Source organism: Anthonomus grandis, chromosome 7, assembly GCF_022605725.1.
Source record: "Anthonomus grandis grandis chromosome 7, icAntGran1.3, whole genome shotgun sequence".
NCBI lineage: Eukaryota > Metazoa > Arthropoda > Insecta > Coleoptera > Curculionidae > Anthonomus > Anthonomus grandis.
Genome location: NC_065552.1, coordinates 12,245,446 through 12,270,303, shown reverse-complemented (window position 1 = coordinate 12,270,303; position 24,858 = coordinate 12,245,446). Strand labels below are relative to the sequence as shown.

General features: G+C 31.8%; 1 protein-coding gene across 7 annotated transcripts in view; it reads right to left on the bottom strand.

Moving 5' to 3' along the window:
- LOC126738818 (teneurin-a) overlaps nucleotides 1–24,858 on the bottom strand; it is a 1,182,227-nt gene that overhangs the window by 37,577 nt on the left and 1,119,792 nt on the right. For all 7 annotated transcript variants that reach the window (XM_050444260.1, XM_050444261.1, XM_050444262.1 and 4 more), the window contains 5 exons: nucleotides 22,967–23,205; nucleotides 22,725–22,907; nucleotides 20,527–20,738; nucleotides 18,003–18,144; nucleotides 11,531–11,782 (listed from right to left, as the gene is read on the bottom strand). In XM_050444260.1, the coding sequence (XP_050300217.1) occupies nucleotides 11,531–11,782; nucleotides 18,003–18,144; nucleotides 20,527–20,738; nucleotides 22,725–22,907; nucleotides 22,967–23,205 (1,028 nt within the window). The remainder of the gene's footprint in view (nucleotides 1–11,530; nucleotides 11,783–18,002; nucleotides 18,145–20,526; nucleotides 20,739–22,724; nucleotides 22,908–22,966; nucleotides 23,206–24,858) is intronic.

Genomic DNA, 24,858 nt, shown 5'->3' with positions numbered 1-24,858 from the left:
AGATTATGGAGAAAGCAGTCAACCAACAACTGTTAAGATATCTGGAATCATCTGGACTAATCAGCGATCATCAATACGGCTTCCGAAAGCTTAGATCCACCGGCGATCTTCTGGCCTACGTCACACACTTGTGGACGGAGGCCATGGAGAAGCACGACGAGTCCCGCTCAGTCGCTCTTGACATTTCCAAGGCATTTGACAGAGTGTGGCATGAGGGACTACTAACCAAGCTCTCCTCAATCGGCATACAAAACTCATTATTGAATTGGATCAAAAGTTTTCTTGAACAACGAACAATCCAAGTAGCCGTCGATGGATACCTCTCCGACAAATTTAACATTAACGCTGGAGTCCCTCCAGGATCCATTCTATCCCCCACCCTTTTCTTGGTATATATCAACGATTTGCTAGGAACCACTGTCAATCCAATCTACAGCTTTGCGGACGATAGCACACTTATTTCCACATTTAAGTCCGCCAAACCAACGACAACCGCAAGTTCTCAGAATCTTAGGCAGCAACAAGTAGCTTCAACCAACAACGATATTAGAGCAATCTTGGAGTGGGGCGATAACAATTTGGTCAATTTTAACGCTAAAAAAACGCAGGCTGCAGTATTTACGATGAAGACTAACCTTGGTGGCCCGGAGCTGGTTATGGCAGGGAAAACATTGTTAATGAAATCATCTTTACATCTTCTAGGAGTCGAGGTCACCAACAGTGTGTCCTGGCATGACCACGTTGCCGAGGTCGCCAGGGCGGCTTCCAAAAAAGTCGGAGTGCTTTTCAAAACGAAAAAACTGTATACACCAGAACAGCGGCTGACTCTTTATAAGGCTCAAATACGCCCTTCCCTCGAGTATTGCTCGCATGTCTGGAGCTCTGCACCCAAGCATAGTTTAAACCTGCTGGATTCTATACAGAAGAGAGCTATTCGTCTTATCGACAAACCAGAACTGACAAAGAGTCTGGATAGTCTGGAGCACAGGAGAAAGGTGGCTGATCTCTGTTTATTCTACCGTTATTATCACGGTTGTACTTATGTTTACCATAAAAAAAAAAAAAAACAAATCATAAATTTATAGATTAAGTTTAAAGGAAATCAAAATAAATCCAGAGAGTTAAGTAAATCGCTAGAGTAAATGGCATTATACGTACGTTACGTATTCTGATTTATGTTAAAGTAATTATAGTTAGCTGGACTTTTATCAGACATTATATTTTGGTAATGTGCACATATGAATCAAGCCGAACGTATTTAGGGTTTTCGCAGATATCCTGCATATAGTGTGCCACTAATAAAAATGAAATTTCTCAAACATATAGTGCAATGTTATAGAACCAAAATTTATCTCATAAGCGACAACACAATAACCTAAACAGATGAAATAGCAATAAAAATAGAGATCGTTCAAACAGATTCTTCAGAACTTAAATATTAAGAGCAGGGCTAGCATGTTATATCTAATAAGCCATTTTATACATAAATGACACATAATAATATGATCCAAACCCAATAGAAAATGTAATCTCTACTCATTACTAGAGAAGAGTTCAGCTATTACATAAAAATTAAATTCGGAATAGAAAAATGTAAGGCATTAAAAGTAGTGAAAGACAAATGGTAACAGAATGGAAAAAAGAAAAAATAAATATTAAATTGATACAAACAATAAACCCGATTAATGTATATCTAAGATTCCAATCAAATGCAAGATTAGCCTATAAATAAATGAAGTCGAATAAAACAAAAACGTACCAACAGTCATTTTAAAAACAAAATTGAGCTCTAAAAATATAATAAAAGCTGCCAATACATACACTTTACCACTTTAAACGTATACATTGTGCATTATCAAATGGACAACAACAGACTTGGAGGAACATGATAAATAGAACAACGCTTAAAAAACACTTTTTTACCTCCAACATATTGTATAGAAACAGTCACTATATCGAGATACCAAGGTGGAATGTTATAGTGAATGAATCAATGACATCAGACAAAACTAGGTACAAGACAAATAAATAACCTACAAAAATATTTCCAAGGCAAATGCAACACACTATACACAACCTTTTGCTGATAAAATTGCATGGAACGTATGGTTAAACAGAGCAGAGCTGCAGTGCAAACCCTTATGAAATAGAAGACTGTGCTAGAGTCATTCAAAACTAGATATCAACACGAGAAACTATTTAAATCATAGTGCTTTCCCAAACTCATCGGTGTAGATAAGCATAACCACATTCCACCAGTACCTATACAACTGGTCTTATCGCGAAACAGCCGAAGGTAGCCTACTATAACTACGTGCCCAAGCCAGTCATTGACATTGAAAAGTTTGCGATCTACTATAACAGGTCTATCATTACCGATCGCTGCGGACTCTTTCACAAACCTGATATCATTGTCAAATACAAAAGAAAAAAACTATCATCGCCGACGTGGCGATACCTCACACTCACAACATCGTCACTACGATATCTAAAAGGAAAGGAAGTACACCGAGCTGGCAGATGATCAAAAAAGTGTGGAACCTGGAGAAAATGACTACCGAACCAATAGTTATCTCGAGCCATCACAAGAGAGCAGCATAGAAGCCCTAAGACGTCAGAACTGCTCATCTTCTTTCTTTTAAAAAAATCAGTCATTATGAATGCTACTAGGATTGTTAGGTCACGAAAAGAAATATTGAGTACAAAAATCTCATCCGTTCTTTTCAAAGAGACCAACACACAAAATTAACGAAAACAAAGAAAACACAAAGTCATAGTCTCACAACGTTGTAGCCTGTGATTATATTCTTTGTTTTCGTCAATTTTCGTCAAGAAATAATGAGAATGCTTGGTTAATACCACATTTGTTAAACAAGGAAATTAAGAAAAAAATCTAAATGTATGAAAGTTTTGCATCGACACCGAAGTAGAAAGTCGCTAATAAGTTTCTTAAATATTTTGGGCTGAACAGAGAAAATCATAATCTGGTAATAGTTGGCAAATTAGATGAAAAATATCTCTAAAATATATGTCTTTGGTATGAAAACATGTTTTCTACGCATATTAATATTATGTACGTCTATTTTATTTTTAAATTTGTTAGTTAGGTAGGGTGAGGTTTTATATTTTAATAATAAAAAAAAACATAACCGAAGTAAGATTCCCTTTTTTTGCACATTTAACCATTTTTTTCATTTCAGGTAATGGGAAGTTAAGGTGTTAAATTCTTTCTTAAAATTTAACAGCTAACAAAACAAAATTATTTTCAAGTATCTATTGGATCCCTTTGTCACCTCGAGATTCCCAAAATATCTATCCGAAATTATCTGCATGAAAACTTTAATGAAAATTACCACCGGCGGTCCATCAAACTACATTACTTTCCCTAAAATTATATTGAAAATGGTTAGTTACGAACCCGTTAACGGCAAAAGTTAAATTGGCTATTTCGTTCACTTTCCATGTTTGTATTACTCCAGCTAGCCCCCTTTAATGAGAACGCGCTGTCCCTTTAATTTAATTTAATTCTATCGGATGCGTAAAAAATTAATTGGATCGAGTTTTGTCATTTTGTAGTCCCGAAGATAATCGAATTTTGCGGCTGAGCCTGCACAGGTTTCTGTTAATTGTTTTCTGATTCATTTATAATTCTACATGAAGAGCACTTTCGATAGCTCCCTCATGGATGTGATTAAGCTTATTAAAATTTAGCGGATTTAACTCACACTGAAGCGAGTACAATTAAACTCATTATTAAAAAGGATCAAATTTAAATAAAGAGTCAAATGTCATTTTGTATTTGTAATATTTAGAAAAAGATTAATAGTGTTTCATTTGCCCTTTTATAATTTGAAGAAATCATCTTATTATATTAACTATTATTTAGAAATACTCGAAGGTATCAATGAATAGGGTACGTAAAATTTCTTAAAATGTACTTTTATTGATCACAGTATTAGTAGCTATTAGTCTTGTAAGTTTTAAAAAAGGATTTAACATGTTTTCGTTGGTAGCTATCCCCAAAAGATACAAGTTACTAGACAGACCAAAATTTGATAATTCACGCGTATAGTTAATGTTATTCTATTCGACAGATTTATTAACTTGTATTTTAAGTCAACTAGAAATAAAAATATCTTTAGCAAGTTTTAAATATCTTCAACTTAATTAATAATTAATAATTAATAATTGAACCTGCACACCATAATTTATTGACAAACAGCTCTAGTCTTATTGACGTGATTATTTCGAGTCAAGAACTCGATGTGATAAAAGCTGTTACTACACCTGCGTCAAGAAGCCTAACCGACCCTAATTTAGTATACGCCATATTAAATTTGCCTAAAATACAAAACAAAGTACAATACTTAAAATACCGTAATTATAAAAACATTAATGTTGAGGATTTTCGCAGAGATGCTGAGTAAATAAAGTGGAATGGAATTTATTGCACAAACAATATTGATACAAAATTTGACATTTCTAATAAAAATATATAAAATTAAATAAAAATTAAAGAACACTTTAACAAAAATTAAAGAAAGTAGAATTTTATACCTTGCATAACTGAAAACATGAAACGTTTATTGCGCTTAAGGGATAAGGCACACAAGAAATATTTAAAAAACAAAACCTTGGGTAACTTCTTTTTTTACATAAACTATTGCACGGGAAAACTACTAATTTTAACCAATTTTCTTAAAAAAAAGAAAAGATTTATGGGACAATACTAAAAACTTAATTTAAAACTTAATTTATAACAAACTTATTGGATGATATACATCCAATAAGCCAGTTTCAATTCCCAATGAATTATGTGACGCAGAACAGATTTCCAACTTTTTTCAACTACTTTTCAAGCTCCTAACTCTGTGTCAGATGATAAAATCTTTTTCTATCGTTCAAATATCCATCCCAATGTTAATGTCAAACTAAATTTTACCCTTATAAACGAGAATTCGCTGTTAATGATTCTGAAGAGTATATCCACTGGGGCAATTGGCGATAATGGTATGTCAGTAAAGAATATTAAACTTTACTTGCCATACTGCATTCCACCCTTATTAAATATAATAAATTCTTGTATTCTAGAAAGGTATTTTCCATTTTCATATAAAAAAGCAATCAGAAAACCACTAGCTCAAAATACGAATCCTAAAGAACTAAAGGATTCCAAGACCGATCAGTGTTTTTTTAGTAGTTTCTAAACGTCTTGAAAAACATTGTATTAATAAACAATTGTACGACTTCCTAAATACGTCAAATTTCATCCCATCATTTCAGTCGGGATTTCGATCTGATTACGGCACTTCTACTTGTTCTTTTAAACAATGTTCGTCACAGTGAACATAAAAAACTAATATTTTGACTGGCATTTCTTGATTTCAGCAAATTATTCGATACGATTAGCCATAATATGCTATTCGCCAACCTTCATTACTATGGATTTTTTAATAATTCTGTAAAATTTTTCGAACAATATTTAATACATAGATCTTTTTGTATGGACATTGTGAGAGATTTTCAAAGCGTTCAATCTGAAATTGTACCAATTGCCACAGGTGTACCTCAACGCTCAATTTTGGGCCCTCTATTGTTTTCCATATATGTTGCAGATATGAGCAATTCTATTAAGAAGTCGAAAATTAAATATGCTGACGACTTTCAAATATACACTTCTTTTTCTTTAGATAAGATAAATGAAAATATTGAGAAATTTAACACAGACTTAAATAATGTAAAAGAAATGCTCCGATGATCATAATTTAAAACTAAACTCCTTTAAATCCTGTATACTATTATTTAATGTTCTAAACGCCCTACTTTCGGATTCCCCTGTAGGTCCAAAAGTAGGACGTTTAGAACACACATTCAGATAAAAAAACCTTTTTTAATTTTTGTTAGAGAATCACCCTGTAAAGTTTGTCGGTAGAGTTTCTGGTTAAAGTTTGGGGTTAAAGATTTTATACTGGGTTTCTATAACTAAATATTCAACGTTTTGTTCAAGGTAAGCATATTTCTTTAGAAGGCCATTCCATTAAACGCCACGTTTCGTTTGCGTCTTTAAATAGTGTAAAATATACCATTCTTAAACCCTTAAATTTTATGAAATAATAATTGTATTTTATTACCATGTAAAAAACCAAAAATAAATGTTTATTTAAGTATCGTGTGTTGATTTGGCAAATTGTCCTGTATATTATTTTAAATTTGGTTCTTCTTAAAGATTTACATAATAGTGTTGATATTATAGGCATAAAAATTATGTTTAGTTCTAATAATTATTCTAATCTCTGTATTAGAGTAATTTACATTGCATTAGAGTTTAAATATGACCTTTTTGCGAAATGTTTATTTTACATTTCTTTATTATAATATTTATACAATTTAATAAATATTTATTTAAATTGCTTATGCTTTTATTAACCCATTCGTTATTCTTTTTAATTTATCATAGAAAAAGAATATTTTCCTGAACTTGAAAACATCTAAAATTAGGATCCTATTGAAAACTGTTGTCCTATAACAATAATAAATAGCTTGTCTGCATTTTACTTTATATCTCTTATTAATACTAGACAACAAGGTTTAATGAAAGGCAAATCTACAAGAACATATCTGAGGAGCAGACTTGCAAAATGCGGTTTGTCCAAAATTGTAAATTTTCAGGAAACATCAAAAACTGGTGCTACGAATCGGTCTTACTTACCGAGTTAAGATTTTTACTAAAAAATTAGGAAAATTTAGGATAAGTAAATACTAGAATGGCAGACTAGAAGAAGCAAAAGTAAGTTTGGTATTTTAGAAAAACATTTGGAGAAAATGCTATTTGCATGTCTATAGTGGACAAAATGCCTTTTAATTGTCATTTGGAAAAACTTTTTGGGTAAAATTACCACCAAAAAATTAAGAACCATTTTCTTTAAGCAGTATTTTTATTTCTTAACAAACTGAAATGAAATTAACATCTTCCGTATCGTTACAGTCACAGTCCTCACTTTCTTCAACATTGGTTTCAACCTCACACTGGCCTTTTAAAATTGGAACTTACCATTCCAATTCTGGATCCTGATTCCAGTTTTCTCCAGATAATGATGCCAATAATTTTTTTAAACTATCTACTTTTTTTACCTTTTTTTTATGACCTAAACCTAATTCCTGTAATTCTATTTGATCGAATCTTGCTCGTGGTTTTAGAAATGATTGAAACTTTTTTGTCTCATCTGAATTGCGATATAGTAACTCAGTTTCCAGCAAATAATTATGGGTGGAACTTTTTTTCTTTAACAAAAGTCTTCGACAAGAATGAATGCCAGTCACTTTTTTCAGATGCAGCAAAAGTTTTTTTATGTCAAGTAAATGCCAGTCAGTTCCAAGTTTTTGTACACCACCCACTTTGGTGTAGATATCCCAATATTGATCTGGAGTTTTTATAAAACTATGAGACCTTAAGCTTTTTTCAATGCATCCAAAGATACGATCGGCGGGGAGATAAGAGTGACCTCTAATTGGAAATATAATTTCTATGTCCCTAATCTGCTCACATGAAAACGTTTGAAGCCAAAACATTAAAGCATGCAGAACATGATTATTTTTATTTTGTCCTCCACACCCATCTGCAAAAAAACGGATTTTCGTCGCCTTGTCTGGAAATGTATAAGTTTTTTCAAAAAATCGATAAGAGCTGAAGATATCTCAGTCGCCCCTCTACCTGGTTGGTGCTCCATCCACGTATAGAATACTGGGTCTTTACAATTCAGTTTGGTAATGCAAAAAAAGTATATTGACAGCTGTTGGGCGTAAAATGCCTCCTGAATAGGGACCTTGGGTAATACCTGAACTTGTTGCAGATCAAAGCAATATGAAATTGGGATCTTTAACTTTCATTAATTTATGAAATTGTGATGCACGGAATTTATGCACTTTTAGTTCAGTAGATAACTTTTGTTTTTGTGTAGCAATTTGAGACATACCAATTTTGGTTTGTGTTCTAACGCAGTAGCTACAGACTTCAGTAGCGGGACTACCGAATCCTATATTAAAGTATTTACTAAACACCCGGCTGAAATATTTGTAATTTACTTTCAGATTGTTTGGTGCTTTTTTTGTTGTATTCTGATGATACATAAATCCGTCCGAGACTTTTTTCTTCCATAGCTTTCCTTTCCTTGTAACTGACTAATAAAAGATCTTATCGCGTCTATCCCCTCCTCTGACCATCATTGTAAACAGTCATTATAAACTTCTGACAAACCTGCAATTTTTGTTGCTTAACGAAAACCTAAAAAAAATTTGGTGAAACATTCAAACTAAAAAAATATTTAATTTTAATAGGTAAAAAAAAATTGAAATCCATATTTTTTTTAAATAAAAATAAATGTATATAACAGCATGTGGATTTGAGCACTTTTAGTTTAACTTACGCAATATTTTACTGCAAAAGAGTGAGGTTTTCCATCAGTCTTGCGACACCTTTTACTTTTACGGTATATCTAAAGTAATGCAACTGGCTAAAATTCCATCTTGAACGGTTTTATTGGATTTTCTATAAAAAACTTTAATTACATCTTCTCGACTCACTTGCTGACATTTTAAATTTGAATTATTTTTATGGTTGCAAGCTATATCAAATTGCTCTAAATCGGGATCATGGTTTGAATACCTTAAAATAGTATAAAGTCGTAACAAAAAGAAATAAGTATTAAAAAATAAATACATACCTCACTTGTTTTTTTCTTTCCCTAGTTGTTGAATTAATTTGTCGCTTTCGGCTACCCCGGTCACTATCACCAACAATGTGCTCACCATCTACAGACTCCATTGTGATTTAAACTTCACGAAAAAGTTATGAAACAAACACAAAATACTTCTACATAAACTAAGACCACACCGACAGAAATTAGGTTATGAAACAAAAATGTTTACATCTGGACCAAACGCGATTTGTTTGTCTTGTGAACAAAATACTTTTTGTTTGTCTAAAGGTGATGAACTAAATGCATTTTGCATGTCTAGGGGATTTTCGCAATATATTTTAAATGGTACAAAATTCGATTTGAACGTCCAAAGTGATGTGAAATTATAGAAATTCGGTTAAATAATGTTGCGCCACAATTAGTTCAAAATGTGAAAATTTGGACAAACTGCAGTTTGCAACTCTGCTCCTCATCTGTTCTCTCTAATAGAATTTATTTCTGAATCTATATTACTAATATATACTAATTTACAGATTCATAATTTGTACCAACTTTTCTAAAGCGTTTGGAGGATTTGATCCTGGAATTCTCAATAACAATCTCTATAGATTTTACAACTTTTTCACATATAAATTTTTTTCTATTTTACTTAATTCAACAAGTAGTTTACTACGCTCAAAGTTCTGCAAAGATCGTTGCCACTTCAAAAGTTCACAAGGCTCAATTTTGGACCTGCTTTTCTTTATTTCATTTATTAATAATATATCTACTAAGTTTATCATAAAAGTCTATCATATGTGGATGATACCAAACACAATTATAAAATTGATAATATTACGGATTAAATTCTACTTCAAAATACCCTGGGCATACTATTTTTTAACGACTTTTATTAACTATTTAAAAAATTACAAAAAAAAAATATTGATAAGTTAATTAACATAAAAGAATATTTGTGTGCCTTTGATCGGCGAAGGTTAAGAGCAAATGTTGCTATTCTCACTTAACCATATCAACTTCCACATAATTTCATAAGTTGACTATAAATGCATTTCTGTAAAAGCTATCCATAACATAAAAAAATCATATGACATGAATATTATTTTAATAAGATAATAGGTTATAATAGGTAAATTAATAGGTCGAAATCTCCAACAGGCAGCCAGCCCTGCTCCACCACAAATCACCCAGCTAGTTCATAGTTCATTGTTCATTTGTTTGTACGTCCATAAAAAACTGTCGCGACTTAAATTTAAATTTGTTGATACTAAAAGTTTTACAATTATCCGGTATTATATTGTATATGCTGATAGCGTTATATATAAATGATCTTTCCAACATAGCAGTTTTATGTTGTGGTATAGCGATGCCAGTATCTTACATTTTATTATGGATTGCTGTTCTAGGTAAAAATTTAGATTTTGAAGTTTTTGAGAATTCAGGGGCATTAAGCAACTTATGAACAAAATTTGATAGATGATGCTTTTGACGATTTTCCATATTTAATCAGTTACTTTTAGATATTAAGTATAAAACATGGTCGTTATTGCGAATTTCATAAATGAAAAACTCTGCAGCATGCATTTTGTACCTTTTGTATTTTATATCTTGTTAATAGCAGTTAAACAGGAGCTATAAAGAAAATCGCAATAGTTAAAGTGAGACAGAACAAGATTGTCACATAGCATTTTTTTTTGAAAAAATTAAAAATATGTCTATTATTATATATTAATTTAAGGGCATAAAATCGCTTTCTAATAATATTTTGTAAGTGTTAAAATAAAACCTCGTCAATTGTTACGCCCAGATTTTTTGCAGTAGGCACAAAAGACAAACTTGAGCCATTAATATTTAAATTTAAAGTGTTTATGACAAACTCTTAGCTTTATTCCCAAAACATAATAATTTCGTTTTTTTCACTATTTAATTTAAGATTATGCTGAAAAGAGAGACTTATTTTACCTTTGCCTGAAAAACAATAGCTTGCTCCTAAACACAGTTAAATGTAATGATATTTCTTTTAGCTTAAAGACCTAATTGGCCTAATTGACCTAACTTTATACCTAATTGCTTACGATTATACCATTACCGCACTTAATTTAAAATGTTTATATTTCTCTTATGACAGAATATCTATACTCGAATATGCATCTTAACTCTGGTCCATATATTACTAAAACCATATTATTAAGAAAATGTCTGAAATTTCAATGATTCAAGTGTGGTGAAGTGTACAAGAAAACTGTGTTTACACAGACATAACCGTTGGAACGATTTTCGTTTCTTACCCTAGAGGAAAGGTTGCAATTTGCTGATTTTTCAATTTTTATACATGTTGGAAAATAACTTAATTGATTTGCCTGAATTGTAAGAATTACTAAATTTTCATTTTTATTTTTATAACAGCCAGACATTTAATGTTTTATCTATCAAGACTTAAACAATAAATTTTGTTGCACTGCAAGAGCATGCGATGCCTTTGTTCCGGTATAATGGAACATCTTTAACTATAGTGTTGTAGCTATTAAAAAGTATACTTTTCTTTATAATTTTTTTAGTTTAAATTTTTTAAGTTTTATAATTAATATTTGTGTATTATTATGTAAATAAACAAAATAAATAATTTAATCGGCGCTGTATTTTATGTTTTACGGTTTACGAGAGGAATACGTTTCATTTTGGATTTAGGAATCCCTGCAGTCTATAATACTTCATGGTCATTTTATTTTATTTTCCTTAAGTTGCGTGAAAATTTAGACCCTTATTTTAAAAATACTCAGCTGCATAAAAACATAACACATTTTGTTCAAGTAATTTACAAAATTAACTCTTACCTGACTAGCAGATATGGCTCCTTGACAGGGTATAGGAATCCAGTGGTTCTGGTGTCCATGATTTCCAATTAAAGTATGAATAACACCCTTTTGGTCGACCGCTCTAATGTTAGTACCATCAGCAATGTACATGGTACCATCTACAGCTATTGCTATCCCTTTTGGATGGGCTAATCGAGCTTGCTTTGCTGGACCTTCATCGCCACAGGCTGTATCGTCACCTGGGATACACCGTTCGCCATTACCGACAATCTGGAATAAGACAGTCATAGTGTCAGTGGTTGATTTGTTTCATTTAAAAAATTGACAGATAATAATAATTTAAAATATACAGGTAAAGCATTATGTGAAGAAATCAATACTCGATTTTTAAATAAAATTGTTTCATATTTTAGCAGGTTTTATATTCGATATGTGTAAATTTTACTGTAAATTATCGAGCATAAAATATTTAAGCACCTAACATAAACCCTCTTAATATCTATGACCAGATTAGAGAACTCGCTCTTAACTATACTTCAACAAGTTTTAATTACTTTCGATCCTTGTGAAACTAAAAGAGGTAAGTTTCCATCAAATAAGTTACCTTTAGAATGAAAATTAAAGTAAAATGAATTGTTATCGTAATATAACCTATTAGTGTTCAGGATAAGATTAATAATAAAGCAATGCTTTACTGATCTTGTAATTATTTCGGATCTCGTTTATTCACCTAGCGCAGAGTAGCGTTTAAATAGCTACTTTAATGAACCAGGTTATAATAACTAAAATATTAGTTATATCTGTTATTTAATATTTGATTATCGGAGGAGCGTATATTCTTTTTACATGGTTCTGAAAATAGACCCAATTGTCGATATTAAAGTTAATCTGGAAAAATAAATGTGTGGGCCGGATTCTTGGAAATCATATTGTAGTTCTACATTCCTGGAAACTTCACATGCGGGATGTTACAGAATTGATTCCGCGAATTACCGGAATAATGGGAAATAATCTTTATTATAAATATATTATCGTATACAATAGTTTTATTGTTATATTAGAGAAATAATATTGATTTCCAACAAATGTATGCACTACTTTACTATGGGATTCCAGTACGATAGTTTCTAGATACCCACTTCTTAGACTAGTGGATTAACAGACCTACTGTGGCTTCCGAGATCTTCCAACTTAAGTCCTTTAGACTACAGGTAAATTTAATGAAAGAGGGCGTTTTTTTAACTGTAACTTAAAATCGGTGTCGCAAATAAAAAGTCTGACAAAAAAAAATTTTGTTCTTAAATGAAACAAAGAAGTAATAAGTATTTTCGCCTTTTCGGATTCTCTGGAGAATTCTGAATATGTCGTATAATGTCCCAAATGTATTTTCAACTGTTTAAAAAACTATTACGTTTAAATAACGATTAGAATACTTTATTGCAACATAAACTGATAGGGTAAGGTGGACCAAGTTGACGAATTGGGCAAGATGACGAATTTGATTTTGATGGAAATTAGAAGATGGCGCTTAATTCACTACATTCGAATTTATGTTTCAAATTGTGTTTATTAGTTAGTCGTTATAATATTGCCGTACAGTAAAGAAAGTTTATGTGCAAAAAGTGTGGTCAAAACTTTGCCTAATTGATGTTCATTTTGCTGCTAGAACCCAATAGATTAACAATGTAAGTAGCACAAAGTAATTTTATTTATTGCTTGTTTCATTTATAACAATTTAGTTATAAATTCTCTTGGGGGCAAGTTGACGAACTCTTCATCTTGTCCCAAAGAGTTTTTCTTTATATATTTTTTTTACAGCTAGTGCGTAACTATAAGAGAAAAAGTGAACGCCGTTCGTGGTCAGAAGATGAGAGAATTAAAGCTGGATGGTAAAGACTGGTTAATTTCTTTCATGAATAGGCGCAAAATCAGCTTAAGGATCCCTGAGCTAAGTCCATCGGACGTCTAATAGGATTTAATTGAGTTGAAGTGATGAGATTTTTTGATTTGATTCGGGAACTTAAAATAAAACACAATTGTACGCCTGATCGAATATATAATGCAGACGAATCAGGTTCCAACTGAGCAGCCAACAATTTTATCTCCAACTGGATGCAAGAGAGTGGCAAAAGTGGCTAGTGGTGAGCGTGGCCGGAACACGACTGTTGTTTGTGCCATGAATGCACAAGGATCGTACGTTCCACCCTTTTTTGTTTTTGCCAGAGTGAGAATGCGTTCTGAATTGTTACATGAATGTCCTCCTAATTCCGGAGGTATAGCTCAACAGAGCGGATAGATGAATACAGATTCTTTTCAATACCTTCATCATTTTATTAAATACGCCTCTCCTTCTAACAAAGTGCCCGTTTTATTAATTGTTGATAATCCTTCATCTCATACATCTTTAGAAGCAATCAATTTGTGCAGAGAGTTTGGAGTGATGGTTTGCCTCCTCACACAACTCACCGATTGCATCCATTGGATGTTGGCTTTTTTGGTCCTCTTAAAACATTTTATAGCCAGGCCTGCGACAATTTTTTGGTGGATAATCCCGGTAAAACTATTACAGACAAAGACGTAGCACAGCTGTTTAAAAAAGCCTATTTAAAAGCAGCAAATTTAGAAACTGCAGTTAAAAGCTTCGCTAAATGTGGAATCGAACCCTTTGATCCGGACGTTTTTAGTGACGCTGACTTCGCACCAGCTTCAGTTAGTGAGCGCAAACATGTCACCGCTGATGATGAACCACTCATCAACATAAAAAACAAACTAAAGAATAAAGCTGAAATATCTTTAGAATCAGCTAGTTTATCCGGTTTGCAAAAAATTCCTAGCGTTGTTGGACTTCAAAATGATGATGATGAAGAGAATAAAAGGAAGCACGTGGTGCAGGAACATTTGGCTGTCGCAGGACCATCGGGTCTTAAAAATTTGAAACCCAATTAGCAAATTAATTTTGTTGAGATTAGGCCTTTGCCTAAAATAAATCGACTGGTCCTGAAAACGAAGAAAAAGAAGCAAAAAGCGTCGATATTGACTTTTACCCCCAATAAAGAAGACCTTGAAGAGAAAGAACGAGAAAAAAATAATAAAGCTCAGGCTAAAAAAAGAAAGGGTGAAGAAAAAGCAAAAAGAAATGTTTTCAAAAAGACTGGATAAAAACCTATTAAAGAGGCCCAAAAAAATCTAATATTTTTTGTCCCAGCTGCGAGGAACCATACACTGAGCCTCCAGTTGAAGATTGGATAAAGTGCGATGTATTCGAAAATTGGTGGCATGAGGCCTGCACGAGCTACGAGAACAGAAGTGTCTTCATATGTGACCTTTGCAGGAATTCGTCATCTTGCCCCAATATGTTCGTCATCTTACCTCACCATTCGGGAAAGATGACGAAATTGCAACAAGTTTGAAAATTTTTAATTTTTTTAGTAATGATTTGTTTTTTAATTTATGATTATTTTATGAAAAATCAAGTTAATGTTCTATGATTCTATTATACTTTTGAAAACCTTAAAATTATATGTAGTTTATTTTTCATTTTATTTTTTACCTTAAGCTCGTCAACTTGCCCTACCTTACTCTATTCTATCAAATGCTAAAAGTCGTCGTCATTAACAGCATTTCGAACCATTTATAACTAGTCATTTTATTTACTTATATCTTTGTTTGTGACGAACTAGAACACACAGCGCATTTCGAATAATCTTCAACAATAAATAATCAGAGAACCTATACGTCAGTCTACAATGAGTAAAATTGAGGCTAAGTGGAAAGGGACTGGAACTGTTCTTGCAGAGCATCTTGGCACATCAGAAAGGACAGGCATTCGTAAGTATGAAAACTGGATACACTGCATTTATTACACAAAAAGCCGAACCTCTTAAGTACTAAGATCGCTTTGGACATCACGCTTCATAAAGTGACTGAAATAGAATTATTAAGGAAGGAAAAGTGGAACACTTAGGAAATTCAATTACTTTAAGAGCTATTAGAAGATGATCCAAATCGAAAAAATGAGGTTTGCCAGACCATGACCGAAAGAACTGATAATAAGCCTAGACAAGTAAATTGGCATAATGTTAGGAACCGTGCACCTGGAAACTCACACTGGCTTAGGAAAAGTAATTTTCAGAATTATGAAAAGGTTAATTTAATGGCAGGGATTGTTATGAATTGAAATTATTATGAGTAAAAGTTACTTTGTTATGAATACAAAGTAATAGAACTATATTTCTTTGAAAAACCTTTGGTGGAACACAGTTATCATGACTTTCTAGTAAACGACTTGATTCCAGCACTAGTGACTATGTATCTTGATGAAAATAACTCAGATATGCAACTCCAAGCGTCATGCTTTATAGTGTTTTGCCAAATCGGTGGTTAGACAGAAGCGAATCAATAGGGTCGCCATCTAGAACACACAATCTTAATTTATTAAACTACTTTCTTTAACGTTATGTCAAAAATTAAATGTACAAAGGTAAGCCATATAAGTCCTTAAAGATCGCTTTCGTGAAGTATTTAGGAATATTTCTTCAGGCATAGGTAAAAATTTATTACTGGGGTATTAATGGCGACCACAGCAAGACAATGTTACAATTATTATTTAAACGTCATTATTTCGTGAACAGTTGAAATAGATATTATATATAAAACAGAATTTTCCGGACATGTAATAATATACAAGATTCTTTTTAGGAAAAAAATATCTTTTCATTTTTTCGCAATATCCTGTATATTTACGTTTGTCAAAATATGCTCGATCCAAAAATAAAATGGTGATATAATAAAATGTTCCAGGATTTTTAAAAAAAAAAACCTTCCGTTTTGTTAAATTTTTACGTTATTAAATCAGAAGCCTGTTACTTTTTACGTTATTAAATCAGGTGCCTGTCCAAATTTCGCTTATTATTTTTTCGTCAATAAATTTACAACCAAAAAATCATATAATATGAATAAATCTTTATTAATTCATGTTGTATGACACATAAAGGAACCGAAAGAAACAAATTCTTAAAAAAAAATTAACAATAACACACAAACTGATTAACTGAAAAACATAAGAGCATAAAAGTTCCTTTGTTACACAGTTCACGCTATCCCTATAAAAAAGTGAAAATCGTGTAGGACCATCTCTAGTTCGTCTTAGTGTAGTGATTCTATTTGGAAGACTCCTTATTAAGGTATTGATGATCTGCTGAGGTATGCGTTCCTAAATTGCGTGCAGTTCATTAGCCAACTCTTCTAAAACTTAGGGTGGCTGTTGGAGTCGGTTTAATCGCCTAGACATTTCAGCCCAAACTTGCTCAATTTAATCCATATCTGGCGAACACAGTGACCAGTCCAGTTTTGTAATGCTATGAGCTTCTATGTAATCGTTCACAATTATCACACGGTGAGGGCGAGAATTATCATGAATAAAAACAAATTGTTTACCTATTGCACTAAATAAGGTACAACTAACCCCGTCCCGATATCGTATGGCAATCATTGCCTCAGTAATTAAAACCACTAAGTCAGTGCGACTATTATATTTATAACATATGCCTCCCAACATGCAAACCAAAAAGACTGGTTGGGGCCATTAGGTTTTCAATATATAGCACTGTCCTTGTTCCCTATATACTAATATTCGACCGTTACACGTATACAAATGAAATCTGGACTTGTCAGTAAAGAAACAATGCCTCCAACTTTCAAAATTCCACAAACTGTGTTGATCACTCTTTCAGTAGCATGCTTGAATACGCTATTAATTCTTGAAGCCGTGAATGTTCGGTTTCTCTTTGCAGAAAGAACTATAAAGCGATCTTCCGTACAAGTTCAGCTCTTTCTCTAGGCTCTTCTAGGCCTGTACGCTGCAGACTCGGTTGCCACATACCAATATCACGCATGACTTTGAGAGACATTTAGCCACGTAGCGACTTCTTCTTGAGTTATGCCTTCGTTTATCCAATGGAGTAATTACTTAAGTTGCACCAGTTCTAATCGTCGTAGCGGCATAGTGTTTCTGCGATTAAACAGACTTCTTGATACCAATACCACTATCAAAGTCACTACAGGTATTTTTATACGACTCATGTATTCAAGTTTTCAATTCCTATATCCTTTATTTAAAGAGATAAAAGTAAAATAAATAAAAACACGCTGCCAATAATGTGGCAATAAACAGTATCTATTTATAGTATAAAACGCGATTTATTATAAAATCTTATTATATGCTAATTTTAGGGATACTGAAATTATCCAGTTCAATTGTTGAGCGGTGTACATTATAATATGTCACACAATCTTCATCCAAATAAATAAAATACACTTTAGAAGAAATGTCTATACTAATTTAAGAGAATAAAGAATTAAGAGAATAAAAAACAATAAAAATTTTACGTAGACAGTTATTACAATAGATAATTTATTATTGTTACGTAATGAGTACGTTTTGACATACAAATAAAATCGTAAAAACACAAACACAGCAAATTATACTTACAGGCTCACTATTAATAGTTGGATCTTGAACAGGCTCCAATGAAAGAACTTTTAGAATTTGATGTCTTTCTGGATCCGAAACGTAGAGGTGACCATCAGCGGGGGATATGGCTAAGTAGTATTTGTATGCAACTTGCGTTGTCCTAGAAAAATTAAAAATTATTTTATATAATTATTTGATAATTATTACTTTAATAAATCAGCTTTCTAAGTTACATAATAGCTTTAAAAAAGCGTAGAGAATAGGAAAAACTATAATTTTATAATACACTAATCATAGATAATTAACAATATTTATATTCAGAGAAATATTTCTTTAAATGCCCGAGCTAATCGGGACAGACAACAAGAAATAGATATATGATAATAAAATGGTCAATAAAATATATGTAATATATGTCTATATATTATTCTAGTTCAATTTTAAGTTTCGTCAAATAAAATTTTACTTTTTATACTGACCCAGATCATCTTTTGTGTAAAGGTTGATTTTTTTACATACATAATGTTCCAAGATCCACTGTACACACGCAAGATGGCGATAGGAAATACTTAAGTATTTAAGAATTGATCGGTTAAATTGGTCAATACTTTATTGCAAATATTTACAGAATGGCCGAGACAGAACAGTCCACTCAGACTTTGACAGAAATTGCGTTCCGCTGACGTCATCCCCTTACCCCTAGAACCGATATGTCAATTTTTAAAATAGGAATAGGGGTCGAGTGATATTTAGATTAAAAGAAATTTTATTCTCTACATAGCCTTGTTTTTATTTTTTTTATTTTATTAACTCGTTTTTAAGAAATATAAATAAATATAGATTTAAAAAAATCATCTATTTTATTAAGAATCCTCACAAAAATACAATTGTTGTTTAAAATGTCTGCGCATATTAGCGAACATTTCGGGCGTTATTACCTGACATTCGTTAACAATTCTATTTCGAAGATCTTCAAGGGAGTCAGGCTTTGTGGCGAAGACTTTGGTTTTTAGATGACCCCGTGAAAAATCCAAAGGTGTGAGATCGGGAGATCCAGGAAATACGTCGTTCAAAAAATTACGAATGGCATCACAATGTCCCATTGAATATTCAATTTGTGTTAGAAAGTGTTGGCCGTTTTTGGGCTAAACAGTTAATTTTTAAAGATTTTGGACTGTTTCGTCTCGGACACCCTGTCTAATGGCTTTGTTATTTTTGTATAAATAAAAAGTGCTGCTAGTTTTACTAATAGTTATTTTTAAAAAATACTGTAACCATCCACTAATACACCTAAAACTAGAAGTGAATCTTTCGAATTTATTTCTCTTGTAAAAAACACCCTGTAGATTTGATTTTGACATTTGTTTAAGCTGTAAGTAAAATTGTATTAACTCAATTAACTCTTATTAAAAAAATAAGATCAGAAAATATTTTGATACGGCCGAAGAACAATTTCTTCTTCTGCCTTTTGCCAATCTAAAAGGAAGTTAAATTACATTTTAATAGAAGAGCGATGGTCCAGAAATATGAAAGGCGTTTTCCAGGGCAAATAATACCAAATTACCAAACTTTTGCCGATATTTTCAATTATTTAAGAGAAAACGGTCGGTTTTTCATGTCTAGAGAATTCCAAATAAAGGCCTTTGAAGAAAACATTTTGGACATTGTGCGTGAAAATCCTATGACGAATGTTAGAAAAAAAGGGTGCTTAATTAAGATTATCATAAACGCGTATGTAGCGTATTTTTCAGAAAGAAAATTTATACCCGTATTACATCTAAGAGGTAGAAAAATTACAAGAGGAAGGTATCTGCAGCTGCTTTTTTGCAATGGATACGAGTGCCTAGGAGGACGCTTTCTCGAATGTGGTTTTCTGATGAGGTTTAGTTTATGCGAGATGGTGTTTTTAATAAACGAATTTCCTATGTTTGAGTTTTCAAAATTTTACACTTCAGGCAGGGGCATTCCCAACAAAAATTTGCTCCTAATGTTAAGTGTGGCTTTATTAATAATTCCGTAATCGATTTCTAAGTATTTAATCAATTTTTGGTTCATCACCTTTTGCAGGATGAAAAAATAATTCTTTTTATCTTATATTATTCATAATCTATCATAGTTTTATATAAACGTGTGTAGTGTATTTCTTATGAGGAAAACAAATGCTTAAATATTGTAGCTCGATCTTGAAATTATATTTTTGTTAATATACTTTAATTTAAAATTTAATTTACATTTATACACACTTAAAAAAATTTAACGGAGCTACAGGGTTTTAAATAACAAAACCACGTATTGACAAATTTAAGCGCTCAATTCTTGAAGACCTGGGTGTTCCCTATCACTTTCTTTGGTATACAGACTGTCTACTGGAATGTTAAAGTTAATTCTTATAACGCCCAAATTAGTACTGAATATTTTGTAGTATTCTGCTTATCGGATTTAAATGAGATTTTACGAAAATAACTGTTCCGGAATTCACCTGTCTACGTTGTGTGACCAAAACAAAATAACTATAAATAACTAAATATATACTAACGCTTACCTTAACTGTAAAATAGTATAAACATTGCCTTCTGGCGTAATCCTGCGGACTAAATTAAAGTCTCCTACGTAAACGCTGCCATCTGGACCACTCGCTAGAGATCCAGGAGTTAGGAGGCGGGCATCTTTGGCTGGACCTCCACATTGTCCTGGACAATCTACGCTGCGTTGTAGACCCGTGCCCATTACTACTTTTACCATGCGCGGATATTTCTATGGAAAAAATTAAAATAGAATTTATTTACTTAAATTAAATAAAATAAAATTTAATTTAGTTACTTAATTAAGAACTAGAAAATAATTGCATTAGATGCCTATAATTACACTTATATACACATCTAAATTTACTGTTGGAATATCGGTAACGTTAAATAGAAGTTAAAATTCCGGAAATAAAGAAAAGACAGGAAAGAATATAATCAATTGTTAGAAACTTGGGATTTTCCTGATACCTTCAAAACTTGAAGAAATCTTGCCGCTTTTTTAACCCCATATTGCTGCTTACAACATTGCGTAACTTTGGCCAAATTTAAGATCTTTCATATCTCCTATATAACCTCCGAATTTATAGCATTTTATAGGATTTTATTTTAAGGCTTATTAATTATTGTATTTATCGTATTTCCTATTAGATATTATGAACTATTTTACTTTATAAAATATATAAGGGGCACCTTAACTGATGATTCATTTTATTGATTATATCGGTTAGCAGGAATCTGGGCTCTATCTTATTTTTAATGTTTGATAATACACAACTTTGTATTGGTATACTTTTACTGTTAAATTTAAAAGAAATGAAAAAAAGGTTCTTGCAGAAAGAGTGCTATTCTCAAGAATATTTTCAAAAATAATTTATAAATGGTAAATAGATATCATAGAGAATTGACTTTATATATATACAGTTTCTTGCCGAATGAAGGTTACAAAAAAAACTTAAGAATATTGAAAGGCTAGAATTAGTAAACAACTTTGTTTGAGTTCAACATGTGCACAGCGGCAAGGGGGGTGTTTTATTTATAAACATATTCATCGATTCTATGTTGTCAAGTTTACACGCATCTTCAAAAGAGAAAATTTTCAGCTATAATTACCACATATAATAATGTTAATTTGACTTATTGATATTAGATTCTGGATTAAAAATAAAAAGTAGAAATATATATGTGTTATTCTAAGCGCAAAAATAACATCTTCAAAGCAAAAAAATATTAACATTCTTATTTTTAAAACCGCTTCTAAGAAACTTGAAATGGCAACACCGCAGGCAAAAGCTGATGTTTTTTGTTATTACGAAATATCATCTTGACAAACGGCTTTGTATTTACATTCGGTATTTGTGAAGTTCTGGTTTTTCTTTAGTTTTTGGTTAAAAAAAGACGCATTTGAGTGTTTTTCTGAATTATTACGATAGTAAAAACTTGTGCCGTTTGTGCCGCACCATGGGAAAAAGGCGATTTAAGCCGATCTTTTCACAAGTAAATACCGATGTTGTCATAGCATCATATCAAGAGCCAACCGTCGTCATAAACGTAGAATAATAAAAACTTATTACGAAATCTATAATAATTATAAAATATTTAATTTCCATAAAAATTCGTTTTATTGGATAAGTACCTTTAATCTAATGAAGTACGTTAAAAAACGCATAAAGAGTTAATAAACTGTTTTATTGTTTATAATTTAAAGCCATGTAAATATCTTTTGACGACGTCACTGGTAAAGATTAGTTGTGTCCATGGAATCAACAATGCAATGAAGCGGCGTTGTGATGTTGTTGCTTTTTTCTCTAATATACGGACGTTATTTACATTTATTTCACTTTGAATGTTGACTTCTTTAAAGAGTATCTTATTTTTTTTTAGAAAATGCTTGATTTTTATTAAAGAGGAAGAGTATTATTTTGCGCCTGTCAAAATAAGTGACAAATTATTATGATATTATAAGGTGTGTTTTTTGCCATTTCTACATAAGCATTTGACATCATTGCATTAGAGATTGCATTAGACAAACTGCCCATAGTTCCACGGTAATGCTAATTCTAGTCTTTCAATGTTCTAAGAAAAAAACAATTTTTTAGAGTAATTTTAAACGAAGTCGAACGTCAACTTATCGTTGTTAAATAAAGATGTTTTTTAGTATTAGTTCATTAAACAAAAACTAATGTAAAAATCAAAATATTTAAAAAAAATATCTTACCTTAAAATGCAAAGTGGAACCGTCTCCCTTTTGCAATATCCCTTCATAAAAATTATAATGGTGATGAATATCTAATCCCCAAGCGCCGATATCCGAAATATCTACATCGAATCCTTTCATTTCTGTAGTTTGGGTAATCCACACTAAATCTTGACAGTTGGAGAATTGATATCCGATAGACACCTAAAAAAATGAAAAACCAAATAAATATTTAAAAGCAATAAATTTAAAAACTTTGTCACCTTAGCAGTAGCAGTTCCATAAACTTTCTGCTTGTAGATATTCCTTTTGTTCCATGCAAAGGTATGATATAAGTCCGGATCGGCCTCATAAGTTTTCACATAGAGGCAGCCTTCTATTTCTACACGTACATGCACGTGAGTAAGTGTACTCGGTATCTTACTGCCTGTTAGTTTCATTTCGATAGTGGTCAGATACCCTAAGGCTTGTGAACTTTGGTAAAGAATGTTCAAATTGGAGCCTGAAATTGTAAAAAGGATTTTTCTATGTTGTATATCTAGAAACCGTAGAAATTGACAGTAACAAAAGTAAGCCGTTTTTTTCTTAAAATACGACTTAAAGACTCTTGTTACACATCGCTTGAACTATAAATCAATAAAATTTCTTTTGAGTTTGTGAAAATACTAGCTTAAAAAATGTTTTCGAATCAAGAGCTATGTATCATAAACGTAGCAAAAGTTAAAGAGTTATTATGACTTTATATCTAAAAACTTATATCAAAATCCTAAAGGCACTTGTTATCCCGTTAATACATCTATCTTTCCATAACGGGGGCAGTAGAACAAACAAACATTGTTTCAAAACTAGATTGGCAGATATCCAGCTGTTCTTTAACTATTCAAAATTACCCGAGCAAGATGCGACTTTTATGGTAATACTAGAGATAATTCCAACTAAACTGACATAAATATGATTTTTATCGTATCATAAAACTGTCGGTCCTTAATAAATAGGGTTTTCGGGTTTATAGCGACCATAAAAACTGTACCTGGAGGTTTTCTAATGTAACGAAGTTATGCTGGAAAATAGAATTTTATTCAGTTCAACCAAATTTTTTATGGGCGTGGATCACAAAAAGCTTTTCGGGTATTACGTATGCCATGATTTAATAGACTTTCGAGTGGTAATAAAATATATAAAACGAGGGCTATTGTTTTTTATTTTAGTATTTTCGAAAATTGTAGGTATATACAGATATGCACCAGCTAAATGTAATATATTTATTAAAAAATAAGTCAGACTCCGTAGTTCTGTCAATGCTTTTGTTTTTAGTTTTAACATTAGAAAACGAAAATTATCAAAATGGTATAATAGTAGTTTTCATTGTTATAACTGTTAGAAATTGAACGTAAAAATAGTTTATTTGACAAATAAATACACAAAATAAGATTTTTACAGATGCGAGCACAGATAGAATTTGATCTTTTATAAGAGAAAATAAACAAAATTCAAAATTATCAGTTTATGAATCTGGGACATGTAAGGCAGATAAAAAAGGGGGCCAGATTAGATATTATACTTCTGTTTTAGACAAAACCACACCCAACCACGTTTAGGGTCGCTTTTAGCTATTTATCAAATATTAGAGCATTAAAATGCATCTGTATAAAATTATACCAAGTCGGGTTAATAGGATGTTTTTGCGAAGGAATGATGGCCTTGTTGGATAACAATATTATTCAATTAAAATATGTTTTGTTTTCGGTTGAATAAATCTTAATAATTCACAATAAGGGACAACATTGCTGCTATTCGTCTAGGGAAAATGTTTACAGAATCCGAGAAGAACACAAGCAATAGCCTTTGATGTAATACTAAAATAAAATTTTTGAGCAAAAATTATTAGAAATTATTAGCTATACAGTATAGACTTATAAATTATTTACCACTTTTTAAAAATTATGTAGTAGCAACTAGCAACTCTGGAAAGGACCAGTGAATATGATACGGTTTCAACAAGACGAAGTACCTATTACGAAATCAATGTTCCATAATAATTCAACCTCATATTTCTAATTCGGTGGATGAGGAGAATATTAATGGACTAGCTAACACGATTTAACCCCTGATTTGACGCCATTAGATTTATGATGGGGACAAGTCAAAAGTGTTA